Source organism: Polypterus senegalus, chromosome 4 (genome assembly GCF_016835505.1).
Source record: "Polypterus senegalus isolate Bchr_013 chromosome 4, ASM1683550v1, whole genome shotgun sequence".
In the NCBI taxonomy this organism is placed as follows: Eukaryota; Metazoa; Chordata; class Cladistia; order Polypteriformes; family Polypteridae; genus Polypterus; species Polypterus senegalus.
This window is the reverse complement of record NC_053157.1, coordinates 788,237-804,510: the sequence shown is the minus strand read 5'-3', so window position 1 is coordinate 804,510 and position 16,274 is coordinate 788,237. Positions and strand designations below refer to the sequence as shown.

Below are 16,274 nucleotides of genomic sequence, written 5' to 3'. Positions count from 1 at the left end.
TGAACCTGTGGAGTGAGCTGAAGGGGAGAGGACACAGGACCCCCTGGATGAACTGGAGACACTCTGGAAAGAAGAATGGGCCCCACCAGCCTTATCAAAGGGTACAAGAGAAGACTCCGTCTAAGGGCCAACAACCGGGGCACGCGGGTTTTTGTTAAAAAATATCGATGTCTTGACGAGGGCTTGGTTTTCATTTCAATGAACTTCTTTCAATTCCAAGACAGACGTTATTTTTTCAGAGCAAGATGACAGCGATTTGCTTCTAATCCTTCAGACTCATTTTTACAAGGGGTGCCCAATAATAGTGGAGGGCACACACTACATATTATAATTATATATTAATATACGTATGTATCTACACTCACCTAAAGGATTATTAGGAACTCCTGTTCAATCTCTCATGAATGCAATTATCTAATCAACCAATCACATGGCAGTTGTGCATTTAGGGGTGTGGTCCTGGTCAAGACAATCTCCTGAACTCCAAACTGAATGTCAGAATGAGAAAGAAAGGGGATTTAAGGAATTTGGAGCGTGGCATGGTTGTTGGTGCCAGACGGGCCGCTCGGAGTATTTCACAATCTGCTCAGTTACTGGGATTTTCACGCACAACCATTTCTAGGGTTTACAAAGACTGGTGTGAAAAGGGAAAAACATCCAGTATGCGGCAGTCCTGTGGGCGAAAATGTCTTGTTGATGCTAGAGGTCAGAGGAGAATGAATGGGCCGACTGATTCAAGCTGATAGAAGAGCAACTTTGACTGAAACAACCACTCGTTACAACCGAGGTATGCAGCAAAGCATTTGTGAACAGGGCTCTAGACTAACTTTTTGCACTGGTTGCACTGGTGTGCCTAACTTTTTTTCTTAGGTGCACCAAAATTTTCAACCGCATCACACTTAACACCACAGTTTTACACGTTCACTTTATTTATTTATTTATTTTTTTTAATCGCTGTCCATATAGGCAATATTGACTTGTAAATGATTAACTAACAATCTGGTCAATATAAAGTTCTTTATTTGAAAGAAAGGTAACTTACTGAAAAAGTGTTGGAGCTTAAAGTGCTTTACTGAGCTGAAATTTAAACTTAAAAAATCTCAAGATAAATTAACTAAAAAGAAAATCTAAATGAAGTATTTTAAGGGCTTCAAACTGAACATCTCATGGCTCAATGTCTTATGGACTATCCTCCATTGCCCATCGGATGATCTTCTTGATCTTTGGCCTTGACTAAACCAGCTGGCCACACTCTCTCTAGCATCAAAATCTTCCAGACTTGGACATGAGCATGCTCGACCTCAATGTGTCCAATAAGTATATTCACCGGTCTTCCTCTCCGTAAGATCGACCGTACACAATGACGCATTCCTTTGTGGCGATATCTGTGTCTCCGTCGATCAGGAACGCCATGTACGCACTGTTCACAATTTGCACAGACTTCTTTTTTTTCATTGTATCTGCGATGGCTCCTATAAATTGGGCGCACGCGACATCATTGCTGTACGTCGGGTTTACGTTCCAAGCCATTTTTCTTCATAAGAATTATTTCGGACTTGAATTTAGTGAAGGGAAGTTCTTCTTTTACAATATTGTAGGCAACGTTAAACTTAATTATCATCTCGGCCTCGTCTGATGATCTGTTTGCTGCTGCCTGCCGCTGAAAGGCAGCGGTGAGAGGGGACACTTGAGCAGTGCATTTATCGCGGCATGTAATTTGTTTTATAGATGCATTGTGCTTTTTCAGCGTTTCAACTCTAAATGTATTAGAACCAGTCACAAGTGCACTACTGCCGGCCATGGTCTTCCCACACTCTTTACAGTAAATACAGTGCATTATATTATCGACTTTACTGTGTCTTAGCCAGGGAAACTGGTCAAGCCACTCTTTTCGAAATGTAAACACTTTACCCCTTTTAATTTCAGTGGGCTCGGACTCGGTCGTATGTAGCTCATTATCTAATGCCGTCTCCGGACCAGGGCTTGCTATAACTTGGGAGGTTGATGGCTCCGTGTCAGAGCATTGGTTATGATTTTCGGACGGATCAGGCCCTAACTTAACATTCTTAACTAAAAAGCTGTCAATCGTTCTTTTCATCTTCTCTCATAATCCGCGGCTACATCCACTGTTTACCTGATGGGCTACTCACCTCTCTCTGTCTGACTGCATCACATGCATTTTCAAACGTACACACACGTACAGGAATATCTGGACCACGGCCAATCAGAGGGGGATCCGCCCTTCACTATCTCTGATTGGTTTAGACCACGATATGGGCCTAATGTGTGTCTGTCGTTGAACAACAGGGAGACTTTAAGAGTCACGGAGTTTCGTTTTTTTTCCCCCTCGAGCGGCTGGTGCACCGGTGCAACCTTTGATTTTTTTTTAGTCGCACCATTGAGAAATTTGGTCGCACTCTAGAGCCCTGTGTGAAGCCACAACACGCACAACCTTGAGGCGGATGGGCTACAACAGCAGAAGACCCCAGCGGGTACCACTCATCTCCACTACAAAAAGGAAAAAGAGGCTACAATTTGCACGAGCTCACCAAAATTGGACAGTTGAAGACTGGAAAAATGTCGCCTGGTCTGATGAGTCTCGATTTCTGTTGAGATATTCAAATGGTAGAGTCAGAATTTGGCGTAAACAGAATGAGAACATGGATCCATCATGCCTTGTTACCACTGTGCAGGCTGCTGGTGGTGGTGTAATGGTGTGGGGGATGTTTTCTTGGCACACTTTAGGCCCCTTAGTGCCAATTGGGCATCGGCTACCTGAGCATTGTTTCTGACCATGTCCATCCCTTCATGACCACCATGTACCCATCCTCTGATGGCTACTTCCAGCAGGATAGATAATGCACCATGTCACAAAGCTCGAATCATTTCAAATTGGTTTCTTGAACATGACAATGAGTTCACTGTACTAAAATGGCCCCCACAGTCACCAGATCTCAACCCAATAGAGCATCTTTGGGATGTGGTGGAGCAGGAGCTTCGTGCCCTGGATGTGCATCCCACAAATCTCCATCAACTGCAAGATGCCATCCTATCAATATGGGCCAACATTTCTAAAGAATGCTTTCAGCACCTTGTTGAATCAATGCCACGTAGAATGAAGGCAGTTCTGAAGGTCAAACACCGTATTAGTATGGTGGTCCTAATAATCCTTTAGGTGAGTGTATATCTGCCTACACTCTATATATATATATATATATATATATATATAAAATCCTTTTTACAATACAGGTAGTCTCCAGGTTACGGACATCCGACCTACGACTTACGAACGGGGCCGCAGCTGCGACACATGTGCCTGGGGACGCTGCGAGCGGTGGCTGGACGGAGGCGATTTCGCTGCCCACGCAGTGTGGTGTCCCTCGGGCGGCTCCCGGTAGCAAGCGGTTTTACGGCCCACCCACCACACACAGCTGCCCCGTTCATTCTTGGTGGGCGGCTGGTGACGCTGCAAGCGGTGATTCACTAGCCGCCTTTGGCCACATCCAAACAAAGAAGCTCTAGTGTGCGTATACTTCGTGTATCTTCTTAGGTTTCTTTATTATTCACTTTTCCACTCACGGAGCGAGGGGTCAACGCACAGAAACAGCTTTCAAATGAACGTGATCGTTGAAAATGCAGCCCTTCATAAAAACGAGATTCTCTCTGTGTGGAAAGTGAAGCAGCTATGGGAAAGTACAACTGGGAGACTTCACAGGCCTGCAGTTTATCTAAGAAATACACTGCGACAAAAACAGAATCAAATGACTCCAGCAGGTCAAACACAACCATTACTTTTATTCCTGATCCTTAAGTCCAGAAGACAAAGCTGACTTTGAGCCTGGACACCCCAAGTGTCCCTTAGTAACAGCACGCCATTAAAATGTGCTCAGCGGTGGCAGCGACGACGATGACGACAGTTAAATGGACACGGCCTGAAATGAACTTTTAGTACGTCTCAGCTTGACAAAATGAAAGACAACTTGATGGCTTTCTGTGATGCTGCGTCTGCCAATGGGGTAAAAAAATAAAAAATAAAAGACGTGACCAGCGAATTCCACAAAGTGCGAATTCAAAGGCGCCTGAACTCTCTGTTGGGAGGCAAGCGCAGGCAGCCGGAAGAGCAGAGCTGAAATTGTCAACTTTCATTTCACTTGGTAACTGGGCGTTGTGTCAAAAGTGATTTAGCGCACTTCACAGACGCCGTGCGATTTGTCTCTGCGAGAACGCGTTTCTCACACTTGTCGCATTTGATAAAAGACCAGACAAAATGTTAAGGGTGGGCCCGGGATCTTACCTGCGGTACCAGGGTTACCACGCTTACTGCCACCTCCTTCTTCAATTTAGTCTCCATGCCCCTTTCTTGCCTTTATCCTTTCCTGCGTCCCACCCAAGACCCCCTTCTATCGCATTGTGAAATGTGTAGTGAGGATATCACAATGAAAAGCAAACCTTCCCAACAAAGTTCCTTGAAGAATTAAGGGGGCAAATTTTAATAAAACTGTTCTACTGGCAGACGAGTCATGTCATGTGGACAGACGGACAGACAGGACGGGCACAGTAGGCACTTCTCACATTCATGCAAATGCATCACAAAAAAAAACAACAAAAAGAAAAAGAAGGAAAGAAACAAGAAGAAAACCCATGTTTTGTGTTTGATACTCAGACAGAATGAGCAAAAACACTCACAAGGCGGCTATGGGAAGCTCCGCTCCAGGCTCGTACTGAGCGAATGTTGCTGGCATTGGGTCATTTCACATTTATTTATTTCTGTTTTTTATACTTCGCTTCAGCATAAGCAGCCATGTAGAAGCCCTGTGTTCTTATTAATGTGGTATTTGTACAATTAAACTGCAGAGAGTTACGGTGGTAAAGTGAGGTATGCAGCCAACTGGCATCTTTTTAAATAAATTATCCGGTGTAAATAAAGCTTAATAATATGGTGGAGTACTTTAAAACACGTTACTAGAACATGGCTTTCTCAGAGCGTCTTCATCTTACTTAAATCCTGATGCTCTGCATATTCAATGAATTATCATTAATACTCAGGGTGGCTCTGTAATCTCACCCCTACTTTCTCTTCTCTTCTTGTTCTGGTTTTCTGCGCCCCCACCACCTGATCAAAGCCCCGTGATGTCCCTCCATTGATGGATTAAAGGCCAGACGTCCACGTGACCGTCATCATCAAGTCCTTCCATGAGAACCCTGAACACCACGAGGACTGATTGAGCTCACTGATGTCAGGTAGAATACCTAGAGGGGGCTGGTCAGGTGGTCTCGTGGCCTCGACCCCCTGCAGATTTTATCCATCCCTCCTCTTCCGCTTATCCGAGGTCGGGTCGCGGGGGCAGCAGCTTGAGCAGAGATGCCCAGACTTCCCTCTCCCCGGCCACTTCTTCTAGCTCTTCCGGGGGCTGGTCAGGTGGTCCCGTGGCCTCGGACCCCCTGCAGATTTTATTTGTTTTCTCCAGCCGTCTGGAGTTTTTTTTTGTTTTGTTTTTTCTGTCCTCCCTGGCCATCAGACCACCTTAATTTTATTCTGTTTTTTTTCTCTTTCTTCATCGTGTAAAGCGCTTTGTGCTCATCATGTGTATGAAAATGTGCGACAGAAACAAAGGTTGTTGATGTACATAACATAAAAATTGAATTGTCTTGCAGTTGACTCTTCAAATATCCATCCCCTGATCTGAGTACTTGAGAAGGTTGAGGGGAGACCACTCCCGATTTTTAATTTTAGTCTGATTTATGTTTTTCACACAAAAATATACGGAGAGGAATAATTAACAACACAATGTAAGTTACAAACAAATAATCTTTGGTATAAGTAGACAAACTTCAGATATCAACACCATTCAGTCTGTCCTTTTCGTGCGTATTAGGACGCAAATTTTCTTTCTGGAGGAATATACTTATAATTTTTTTGTTTTGCACGTTCCACTGCCATCAACCTGCATTCTCTAATTAACAGCACCACCATTTCTTTCTGTCGCACATCTTCATACAAACGATGAGCTCAAAGTGCTGTACAGGATGAAGACAAAATATATAAGAAAACGAGGGGGTTCACCCCCTGCTCGCTTCGCTCGCCAACCCCCAGTTTGGTTTTTCCGGATACACACTTTGAAGATTTCGTTTTTCTTTGAGTTGTTGCTACTTCATTAGTTTCACTTTTATTTCACAACTTTTGTAAAAACAACATTTGGAATCTTTGGAGTCCCAACGAGCTGAATCTTTGAAATGAGCTCCGTGAGACACGCGTGTTTAATGACTTTGTACCCTAACTCAGGATAGCTTTCTCTGTTTGGAATTTCAGCACAGACACAGTGATCTTCTTCTTCATCATCATCATCGTTAGTTAGTCATTTGTTTTGTAAAGTAACCAATAAATAAATGCATGTGAGGTAAACTCCGTGTTTGAAATTCTCGGACTTAAACTTCAAAGCCTTACAATATTTACATACTTCTGACATATCACCTTGAGTCCATATATTTCAATGTCTATTCGCCTTTTCGGTATTTCTCCGAGTAATAATTTCTCTTTCTTTGCGCCACTGTCGTTTTTTTCTGCGTTCACATTCTGTATTTTGCTCTGCATGTGTTTTTTTGAGTCTTTTGAATTCCAGTCGTCATTTTCTCTAACCTGCTCTGCATGTGTTCGGCCCCCTTGCTTTTTTAACCTCTATGACGTTTTCCTTTGTTTTCCACTCTGTCTTTAATTTCTGCCCTCGCTTTATCCTGCTTTTTCATTAACGACACCTGGTCCGTGGTAATTATTTTCCCTTTTTCGAGTAATAATTTCTCTTTATTTGCTCTCCTGCGATCTTTACTTTCTTTTTATGATACTTTCTCCACGTGTATCACGCCAACTATTTCTGTTTTTGAGCCTCTCGAATTCCACTGCTTTCATAATCTCTAACCTGCTCTGCATGTGTTTGGCACCAACGTCCGGATTGGATTGGATGTGCCTTCTTTTCAATTCCACTTGTTCCAGGATGATAATTACTTTCCTAATTTTCTGAATTTCCACCTCGATTATTCTTTTTCTTTTGAGTCTCTTTCCTCTGCGCTGCTTTCTTCTTCGCTTTGTCATCGACGCTTCATTTATAACGTATTGTCACTCCTTATACGCTTTACAGGCGGCGAGAGCCCTGGAACTGCGTGTGCTCAAAGCCAAGACGCGAGTGTCTTGCTGGCTGCCCTGCTCTTATTTATTCGTAAGTATGGCGTGTCTTGAGAATCTCCTGTTCTACGTCATCGTGAGACGGTCCTGGGTCAATCACTTGGCACAAAGTCTCATGTTTGAGGTCCCCAGCGGAGGCCAATCTCTTTAGTCTCGCAGGTCTTTTAAGTGTCTTCCGTGATCTTAACATGAAGATCACGTCTCGTCACCCTACTGTTTCTCTCCAGGATTTTTTAGAATAGAGAGATAAAATTAGGGAAATCTAATTAACATAGAATAAAAGTAACATCCGATGGCCAGGGAGGACAGAAAAAACACAAAATAAATAGTCCTAGTCATGGAACAGTGGACCAGCTCTACACCCTTAGCAGGGCCCTGGAGGGTGCATGGGAGTTTGCCCAACCAGTCTACATGTGTTTTGTGGACTTGGAAAAGGCATTCGACCGTGTCCCTTGGGGAGTCCTCTGGGGGGTGCTCCGAGAGTATGGGGTACCGGACCCCTGATAAGGGCTGTACAACCGGTGTCAGAGCTTGGTCCGCATTGCTGGCAGTAAGTCGAACCCATTTCCGTTGAGACCTGGACTCTGCCAGGGCTGCCCTTTGTCACCAATTGTGTTCCTAACTTTTATGGACAGAATTTGTAGGCGCAGCCAGGGTGTTAAAGGGGGTCTGGTTTGGTGGGCTCAGGATTGGGTCACTGCTTTTTGCAGATGATGTTGTCCTGTTGGCTTCATCAGGCCGTGATCTTCAGCTCTCTCTGAATCAGTTCGCAGCGGAGTGTGAAGCGGCTGGGATGAGAATCAGCACCTCCAAATCCGAGACCATGGTCCTCAGCCGGAAAAGGGTGGAGTGCCCTCTCGAGATCCTGCCCCAAGTGGAGGAGTTCAAGTATCTCGGGGTCTTGTTCACGAGGGAGGGAAGAATGGAGCGTTAGATCGACAGGCGGATCAGTGCAGCGTCCTCAGTGATGCGGGCTCTGCATCGGTCTGTCGTGGTGAAAAAGGAGCTGAGCCGTAAGGCAAAGCTCTCAATTTACCAGTCGATCTACGCTCCTACCCTCACCTCTGGTCATGAGCTATGGGTAGTGACCGAAAGAACGAGATCGCGAATACGAGTGGCTGATATGAGTTTCCTCCGCAGGGTGTCTAGGCTTTCCCTTAAAGATACGGTGAGGAGCTCAGAGTAGAGCCGCTGCTCCTCCGCATCGAGACGAGTCAGATGAGGTGGCTCGGGCATCTGATCAGGATGCCACCTGGACATCTCCCTGGTGAGGTGTTCCGGGCACGTCTAACCAGGAGGCGGACCCGGGGAAGACCCAGGACACGCTGGAGGGACTATGTCTTCCGGTTAGCCTGGGAACGCCTCGGGATTCCCCCGAAGAGCTCGAAGAAGTGACCGGGGAGAGGGAAGTCTGGGCATCTCTGCTCAAGCTGCTGCCCCCGCGACCCGACCTCGGATAAGAGGAAGAGGAGGGATGGATAAAATCTGCAGAGGTTCTGAGGCTACAAGACCACCCAGCCCCCTCTAGGCCTTCTACCTAACATCACTGACCTCAATCAGTCCTCATTGCATTCAGGGTTCACATAGAAGAACTTCATGATGACGGTCACGTGGACTTCGGGCCTTTAATCCATCCATGGAGGGACATCACGGTGCTTTGATCAGGTGGTGGTGGTGGTGCAGATCACAGAAAACCAGAAAAAGAGCAGCAGAGAAAGTAGGGGTAATTAAAACCCGTCGCGTGTCCCGTAAGACATCAGAACCATCGCCTCCGCCGTCGAGCCTCATTTCTCCTTATTTGCTTATTTAGCTGGTGTCTAAAATGAACTGTCCAGTTCATACGTACATCAGAGTTCTACAAATGTCCATTGTAATTACTTACATATCACGATGAACTGTGTCATCTATTCCAAAAAGAAACGGTCTGTTGGCAGAGTACGAGCCTTAATTACGACTCCGGTAGTACAAAGAGTGGAGACACTGAAGGGTGGCGTCGATGCGCATCTGAAAAGGGAAAATCAGGAGTGGAGTCCCGGTGACTCTCTCGAATACTCAGACCGGCGGATGGATTCGATTTTTATATTACGTACATTAAAGAACCATCAACAACAAATTCAATTAATAACATATTGAACAATTATAAAGGTCAAGTTGACTACATCGGACTCTGCAGCTGCATGAATAAAAGGTGAAGTACCACTTAGTGGAAATAGCAGAAAAGTTGATCAAAAAGTACATTTTGTACTGAATACTCGTATGAAAGCGTACTCAGGTTAGTTATCGTGCTTACACACACAATTCCAAAAATGGTACTTTCTGACTCCGGGAGGTCGAAAACGTCGAAATTCATCAGAATCACGACATCCCATCTTTGGACGATTCCAATGCTCTCCCTGCACTTCACTTCTATATGAGAAAGTAAAAAGGCACAACTTATTTCAGCAACACTACACACGCGGCACTTCAGCACACCTGCCTTGGCCTGAACGCCACAAGCTTGTACCTTTAGCCTTCATTTCTACTTTCTCCGTTCGGCCTGCGATTAACAGCTTTACCTTCGTCTGCACAGAAAAACAAAACCAGAGAAGCTACAGCTCAGCGACGTAATCGGAGGACAGGCCTGCAGTGTCAGGATGTTAATGTGATGGTCTTCACAAGTTTGGACGGACGCACACACACACACACACACACACACACACACACGCTCGCATGGCCCCCTGGTGTTTCTCTTCTGCCACTACACTGGATAAAGGAAGCGAGTGAATAAGCCAATAAAAAGCACATGTAACTGGGGGCTACGACCCTTGGACTTCAAGAGTTTATTTACAGGGTGGTCCAGATCTACTTCTGCAGATCCTGATCGTCTGGATGACTTTGATTTACGCGGGGACGATTCCAGTTCGGTGCGAAGACAATTCTTCATGCCGTCAGTTCGCACACTTCGATGGGCCGGGATTTTTCGGGTGATTTTCTATGTAATAAACTTGATAATTCGATGTGGACCACCCTATAGTTTTGCTTGAATGAATGAATGAGTTCAGTTACTCACTTGAGCTACTGCTAAACCAATGGCTCTCAATCTTTATTCCTTCTGAGCCCCCCAATGAACTACAAGAACATGCGAGGGACCCCCTAGAGAGGACTTCCACGTGTGCTGCACTCTCGACATTTTTGCTCAATTGCTCTTCAACTGCCAGGATGTTTTAAAGCACAACACAAAACTAAGGCGCCGTTTCAAAGACAGCCTGCGTGGTTATCTTCAATTAAAGTTACTTTTCCTGACGCCTAAACTTCTTAAAAGTCACATAACAGGTGGCGTCACCTTTTTTGTCGTAAGGAATGATTGGGTTGCTGGAGTCGGTGACGATGTTGTGACGCTGATTGTGTTCACCTTTCCCATCGCACTGTTCATTTAAACAAGCTTCTTTTTGGATTTGATAAGTTCAGCCTCAACATCATCGCCACCCCAACTTTAACGGGTCCGCAGCAGTTAAAGGCCATCGGGACTTGATGGGTAAACGATCTGTAGGAAGCTCCATCTTGTGCCAAAGTCCTCCTTGTTGTTGCTGTGATGGTGTCAAGCCATCGCACTGCTGGCCTTCCTCGTCGCCCTGATCCCTCTGTTCTGCCAATCACGATGTCCTCTTCCAGTGACTGCCGTCTTCTAACGGTAGGTACATCCAAAGCAGGCGAGCTGTAGCTTTGAGCGCCATTGCCAGCTTGATCGCTTTGTCCTCTGGCTGTCCATGGTCTTGATAAACTCCGTCTCCACTTTGTCACTTCTCCTGTTCCCTTCATTTCCAGCTTTCTCAACCTTAGGCGACCACAGAGAAGATCAAACTGTGTGGGAGTCGCCTCTTGGGTCGTCCTTAGACCTGAAAACCTCATCCGTCGACTTTCCCATCGCAATCCTCCGTCTGATCTCCAGTGTAGATGCGGCCTCAGTTGAGGCTCACCATTGATCCCAGTAGATTTGACCCCACCCTCACCCCCTAATCTGCAGTACCAGTTTGACGTGCTGGTGGGGCTTGTGTGTCCCGATGATGCCAGCAGTGCGTACTGACTGGCAGCCAGGGCTCAACTGAGGTGCCAGACTAAGCATACAGCATAACGTCAGCAGCATCAGAGGCGGATGATCGATCAATCAATCTGATTAGCAACGGCAAACTGTCAATTTTAGCAACATCACTGCGTGGAAGAAAGGCCTGGCAATCTACTTCTGTATGCACTCGTCAAGAAAACTCTTAACAGGTTAGGGTGCCAAGAAGACCCCTGATGGTCCACGCTGGCGGTGATGAAGTGCGCTTGTTATTACCGCAGGTGGCACCAGAAACTGACGAGGCCGAGTTGTAGTTTAAGGTTTTGTGTACCGACGTCACAGCCCTGATCTGATGTAACAATAAATAACAAAATGCAGAATTCATCACTGCAGGTACAGCGTGGGGCATAAAGATCACCCACATTTTGAGGGAGAACCGTGTGGGCGGTAGTGGGGGTACAGAGGTGGGGTAGGTCAGGCTCTAATGTTTGAGTACCCATCGTGAGTTGGACCGGTGAACATCGGTGAACATCGGGGCTCTGCATTAAGAGAAGAACCGTTCTGTGATAGCGACGCAGCAGACAGTGTTCCATACCCGCTTCGCGCTCAGTCGGTCGGTCTGTGCCAGATCAGAAAACGATGTTACCGTAGACTTCTAACCTTCGGGCAACTGAGTCCACACTGAAAAGAGAATCAAAGCCGGCAGGCCGAGGACAGAACACGTGTGGTTTCAAGAGCACGGGGCCACAGCTCACAGTGTTGAGGGACACGTTCTCTTTGAGGGGAGGCGTGGGGTGGCCGTCACGGTCACCAGATTTAAGCTCATGTGACTTTCTCCTTTGGGGACACCTAAAGGATAAGGTCTCCAAACATCGTCCTCGATCTCTTAAAGATTTGAAGGAAAGGATCAGACAGGAAATCGATGACCCGGAGAGAGACAGAGAACTTCTGGGAACGTCTTTGGCGATGTATTGCCAACGACGGCCGCCATCTGTCTGACAGGATTTTTCAAAACTCATTAAAACAAAACTTTTTGATGTACTTTTCAGAAAGGCGTACAATTTGTCTTCAGATAGCTTTGTTCATTTTTTTAATGTGGGCGATCTTTACGGCCCACCCTGTGTTTCTGATGGTGAAAGCTGCTCACTGGCTCAAGTATCACATTTAAAAATGATGCCTAAAGGGACCGCACTTCTGAAGAGAAGGAATAAGGAGTCATTTTTTAAAAATCCGCACTTACTCGCCGCACACTTTCTTGGTATTTCCTCGCAACGCGATTACAGAAGCCGCTGGGCTCACCACTGGAGCGTTTCGAGCAGCGTTTCGAGCAGCGATTAGGACGTTTAACCCAAGTGGCAATGCAAACGCATCTGTGCTCCACATACAACAATCAAGTCAGAGAAAAAGACACAAGAACCGAGCGGGTCGGTGGCGATTAGGGGGGCCATGACACACGTGCGGTGGCAGCAGTGTGCGCGTATAAAGTCACCTCCTCTCCGAGGCGGTCACGTCTCCAACCACAACACCCGTTAACGGCAGCGTGACAGCCTGTGCCGTGTAGACGGATGCCACAGACGTGTGTGTTTGAACGTATTCCAGCTCAATTAAATACCGATACCAAAACTGACAGTCACGGCGCACGGAGTCCAACGACGATTACAAGAGGCAAGTCTGCAAGACACCACTGCATGTTTTAGCTACTTGAGCATTTGATGCAATCGGAAAAGTTCTTCTCCGTCATCTTGCAGCCCAACGGGACGTTTACTGAGGCCCACTGGTGCGCTGCAGCCCCCTGCCTGAGGACCACCGTGCAGCTAAAAGATGCCACACATCACTGGAACTTCTCTGTCACTGTAACTGGAGGTCACTGCGTTGGATCAGATTGAAATAAACACAAAAAGGACCGAACAGACGGAGTGCGCCAACGTGCAGCTTAACTCTTTCAGGGCGGCTGTCAGGGGCTGACGGTGGTAATCCACTGTAATGCTAGGTTTTAATTGGACTCTCTTTGCTAGAAGGAACATTAGCTTCGTTGGTGTGACCGAGAATCCCTGCGAGGAGCAAACGCCAGCAAAAATGGCACTGACGTCTGGCGAGAGATCAAACCGAATGTGTAAGGCAACATACTCCGGGGACGACGTTTGGCAGATTACCGCCGAATTCATTGTGATCGTAAACAAAGGTGTGATACCAGCATCTGATCGGGTTACCAAACAGGCTTGTGTAGCCGACGTACCTACGGTAACAATGACAAGAGGTACAAACCGGACCGCGATGCACTGCGACCGCCCCCGCCATGCCAGCCGTGCACTCCTGACGAACCACAGCACGCAGCAACACGCCGTTTACGTTCACTTCTGTGTGAAACACTAGCTTGGTGTGCTTTACGAAAACCCTCAAAGGGTTAATACCCCAGTTACGCACAGAAAGCCACGCATGCCCAGATAGTGGTCTCTGAGAAGCCTCTTTAACACGTGTAAACCCTCGACCAGGTTACACTTGAGAATCTCGTAGTCTGATGCTCTCTCTCAGCCCACGTGTGTGTTGGCGTCTAGGAGCCCCGGTTAGAAGACTGAGATACGAACGCGCTTGGCATTCTGATTCTCGTTCATAGCTTGTGGTTCGCAACTAAGAGCAGACGCTTTGCATTTCGCTTAAGAGCAACTCCAGTGTGGTACATTTCAAAGTGAGACCACCCTTCAATTGTGCCAAAACTACATGTAATCCAGCGGCCAATCAGCATCCAAAGGCGGGGCCAAGGGGCATCAACAGCTGGGTAAGAGGCGCTCCACTTCAACAGACGTCTGTGTCCTGGCGGCGAGCGCACAGCAAGAGTTGCCAGGGTGGGCTGTGACATAAAGTCCATTTTAGGTGTCGCTGAACAAGTCGACTCTTCCGTCAAGTTTGTTAAAATGCTGCCACGTGCTGCCACGTTTTCGGGTTTTACCTTAATACTGAATGTCGTGAAACGTTTCCTAGTGTCACCAAGCTTGGTTTCTTGGTAGCTTTTTAATTCACAACCTCGGGGAAAAGCAGGCACGAGATATTCTCTCATGTCCGTCACCCGCTCAACGAGAAGGCGGCTCCCTCCGCGTTTGCAGCCTTTAGCACCAATGAGAGGAACGCCTTTGTCCTCCAGCCACTGGCGCCCCCTTTTGATGCCGACTGGTTATGTCGTTTTGGTACAATCAAAGCGAGGTCTCCAATCGAAATGCAACGCACTGGAGCTGCCACTGTGTGCCACGCGATACGCTTCTAGTTGTGACACACAATCTCTGGCCGTAAATGAAACTTCAATACGAGTTGCCTTTTAAACTGGCACGACAATTGTGTGACTAATTTAGTGATACGTTCTTAATCACGAAACAATAAATCCCGTGCCAGAATGAATACACGCCTCGTGCATGTGTGTGGCATTTCAATGCACTTAAGCATGTTGGGTGGCATGAGGTGGGCACAATGAATCTTCCCCAGGTCTATTAACCTTACCCCGAGCTTGTGTGTGCAGTAAACACACACCTTGTGAGGACCACACACAGCCTACCAAAATACAATGGGCTCTCAAGTAACTTGTCAGGGGCACAAATGAACACGTCTTGCATACATTAACGTTTTCCAAACAGTTGACAAAAGAATGTGCTAACAAATCCTAGAAAAGTTTCAAACCTCTTTGTCAAAGACGTCCGATATGCACGTCAACTCCCTGCATGTGTGCTTCTGGACATTTAAAGAGCAGCCCCTCACTCAAGTCCTCCGAGGTCCCCAGTTTGCCTAAAGGTGGGCTGATGCTCACTTCCAAGACAGACCAGGCAGAGAGACTCTCAACTGTCCAGCAAAGCCAACTAGTCTTTAAAATGAAGTCTTAAAAGGGGTCGCTAGGAGTCTGCTGTTCGCCCACCAAGGTAACTGAGATGCACCAAAACCAGGAGAGATGTCAACTAAACTCTGCGCCGTCTTCTGCTTCAAGACCGGACAGCTGGCCAGCCAGACTCGGCCATCGCGCAGGTCGCCTGCCTGCCTGCCTCCTTCCCTTCCCTCCCCTCCCAGTGTTCCACGTACCCGAGATCGTCTCCGATTGTCTTTTAGAAACGTGTGCGCTCAGCTGAAGTGCTCCCCAAAATAAAAACACGTGTGTACGGCAGCTGTAAACACGGGAGGCCTAGAAGGAGACACCAGCGCTTACTTTCTGATATCCCATGGAAGTCAACCTGAGAAGAAGAAGAAGACGACAGCGACAGCATCGTCTGCTCGCCAACTGAACGCGGTCCTGAATGCGGGAATCCCCTGCCTAACAATGACGGCCACTACGTGGGCAGCAGCAGCAGCTCCCTAAAATCGGCACATTTACACAAAGACCCGCGTGCACAATTCTCCCAGGAGCGGTCCCTTGTTTCCCCTCCGTCACCAAGTCGCCATGCCCGGGTCCCTTACCTCCCCATGCAGGCCTGCGACGTTCCCGGCTCCGCTGCCATTATTCCCCGTGCAGCCAGTTGACAGGAGGTTCATAGTGGCGACTGCCGTTCCAACTGCTTGCAAGTTCCGTACAGCGGCAGAAGCCCCGGCCTTGCCACTGCTACTCACGGGGCCGCCGCAGCTACTAGTGCCGCTGCCACCGCCCCGCTTGTTCTTCCTGCGCTTCGCTCCTCGTTTCGCATCGGTCGGGCTCATCTTCTCCTTCCAAGTAAAGACAACCTTTTAGTCTTGAGAAGGGAGGGGAAAGAAGAGGACCTAAGCGGCTTTCCAGAAATGATCTTGGAACACAGCACGTCCCTGTAAGTCTAAAATCTCCACTCCAAAATTCTAAGTCACCCAGGCGCTCCAAAGCGACAGAAACAGACTTGAGTCCAATATGGCCGTTACAACAGGAAAGGAGAGCTAGGGCTGCGTCATGACGTCATGGACGCGTGTGAGACGTCGGTCACCGTAGCGCCCCCTAGTTGCTCGGGGAATGTAGTTTATACTGAATACAGCCGTCATACACGAACGGCGACCTTATGATGATTAAAAACTACAAAGACCACAGTTCCAAAAGATGTTGACAGCGGCAAAATATTCTTC

The 16,274-nt window shown here is 47.2% G+C and overlaps 1 protein-coding gene across 2 annotated transcripts in view; it reads right to left on the bottom strand.

The window, feature by feature from the left end:
* Positions 1–16,065, bottom strand: part of fam193a (family with sequence similarity 193 member A) — a 109,055-nt gene extending 92,990 nt beyond the window's left edge. For both annotated transcript variants that reach the window (XM_039750086.1, XM_039750088.1), the window contains exon 1: positions 15,648–16,065. In XM_039750086.1, the coding sequence (XP_039606020.1) occupies positions 15,648–15,884 (237 nt within the window). In that variant the 5' untranslated portion in view covers positions 15,885–16,065. The remainder of the gene's footprint in view (positions 1–15,647) is intronic.
* Between the last annotated feature and the right edge of the window lie 209 nt (positions 16,066–16,274).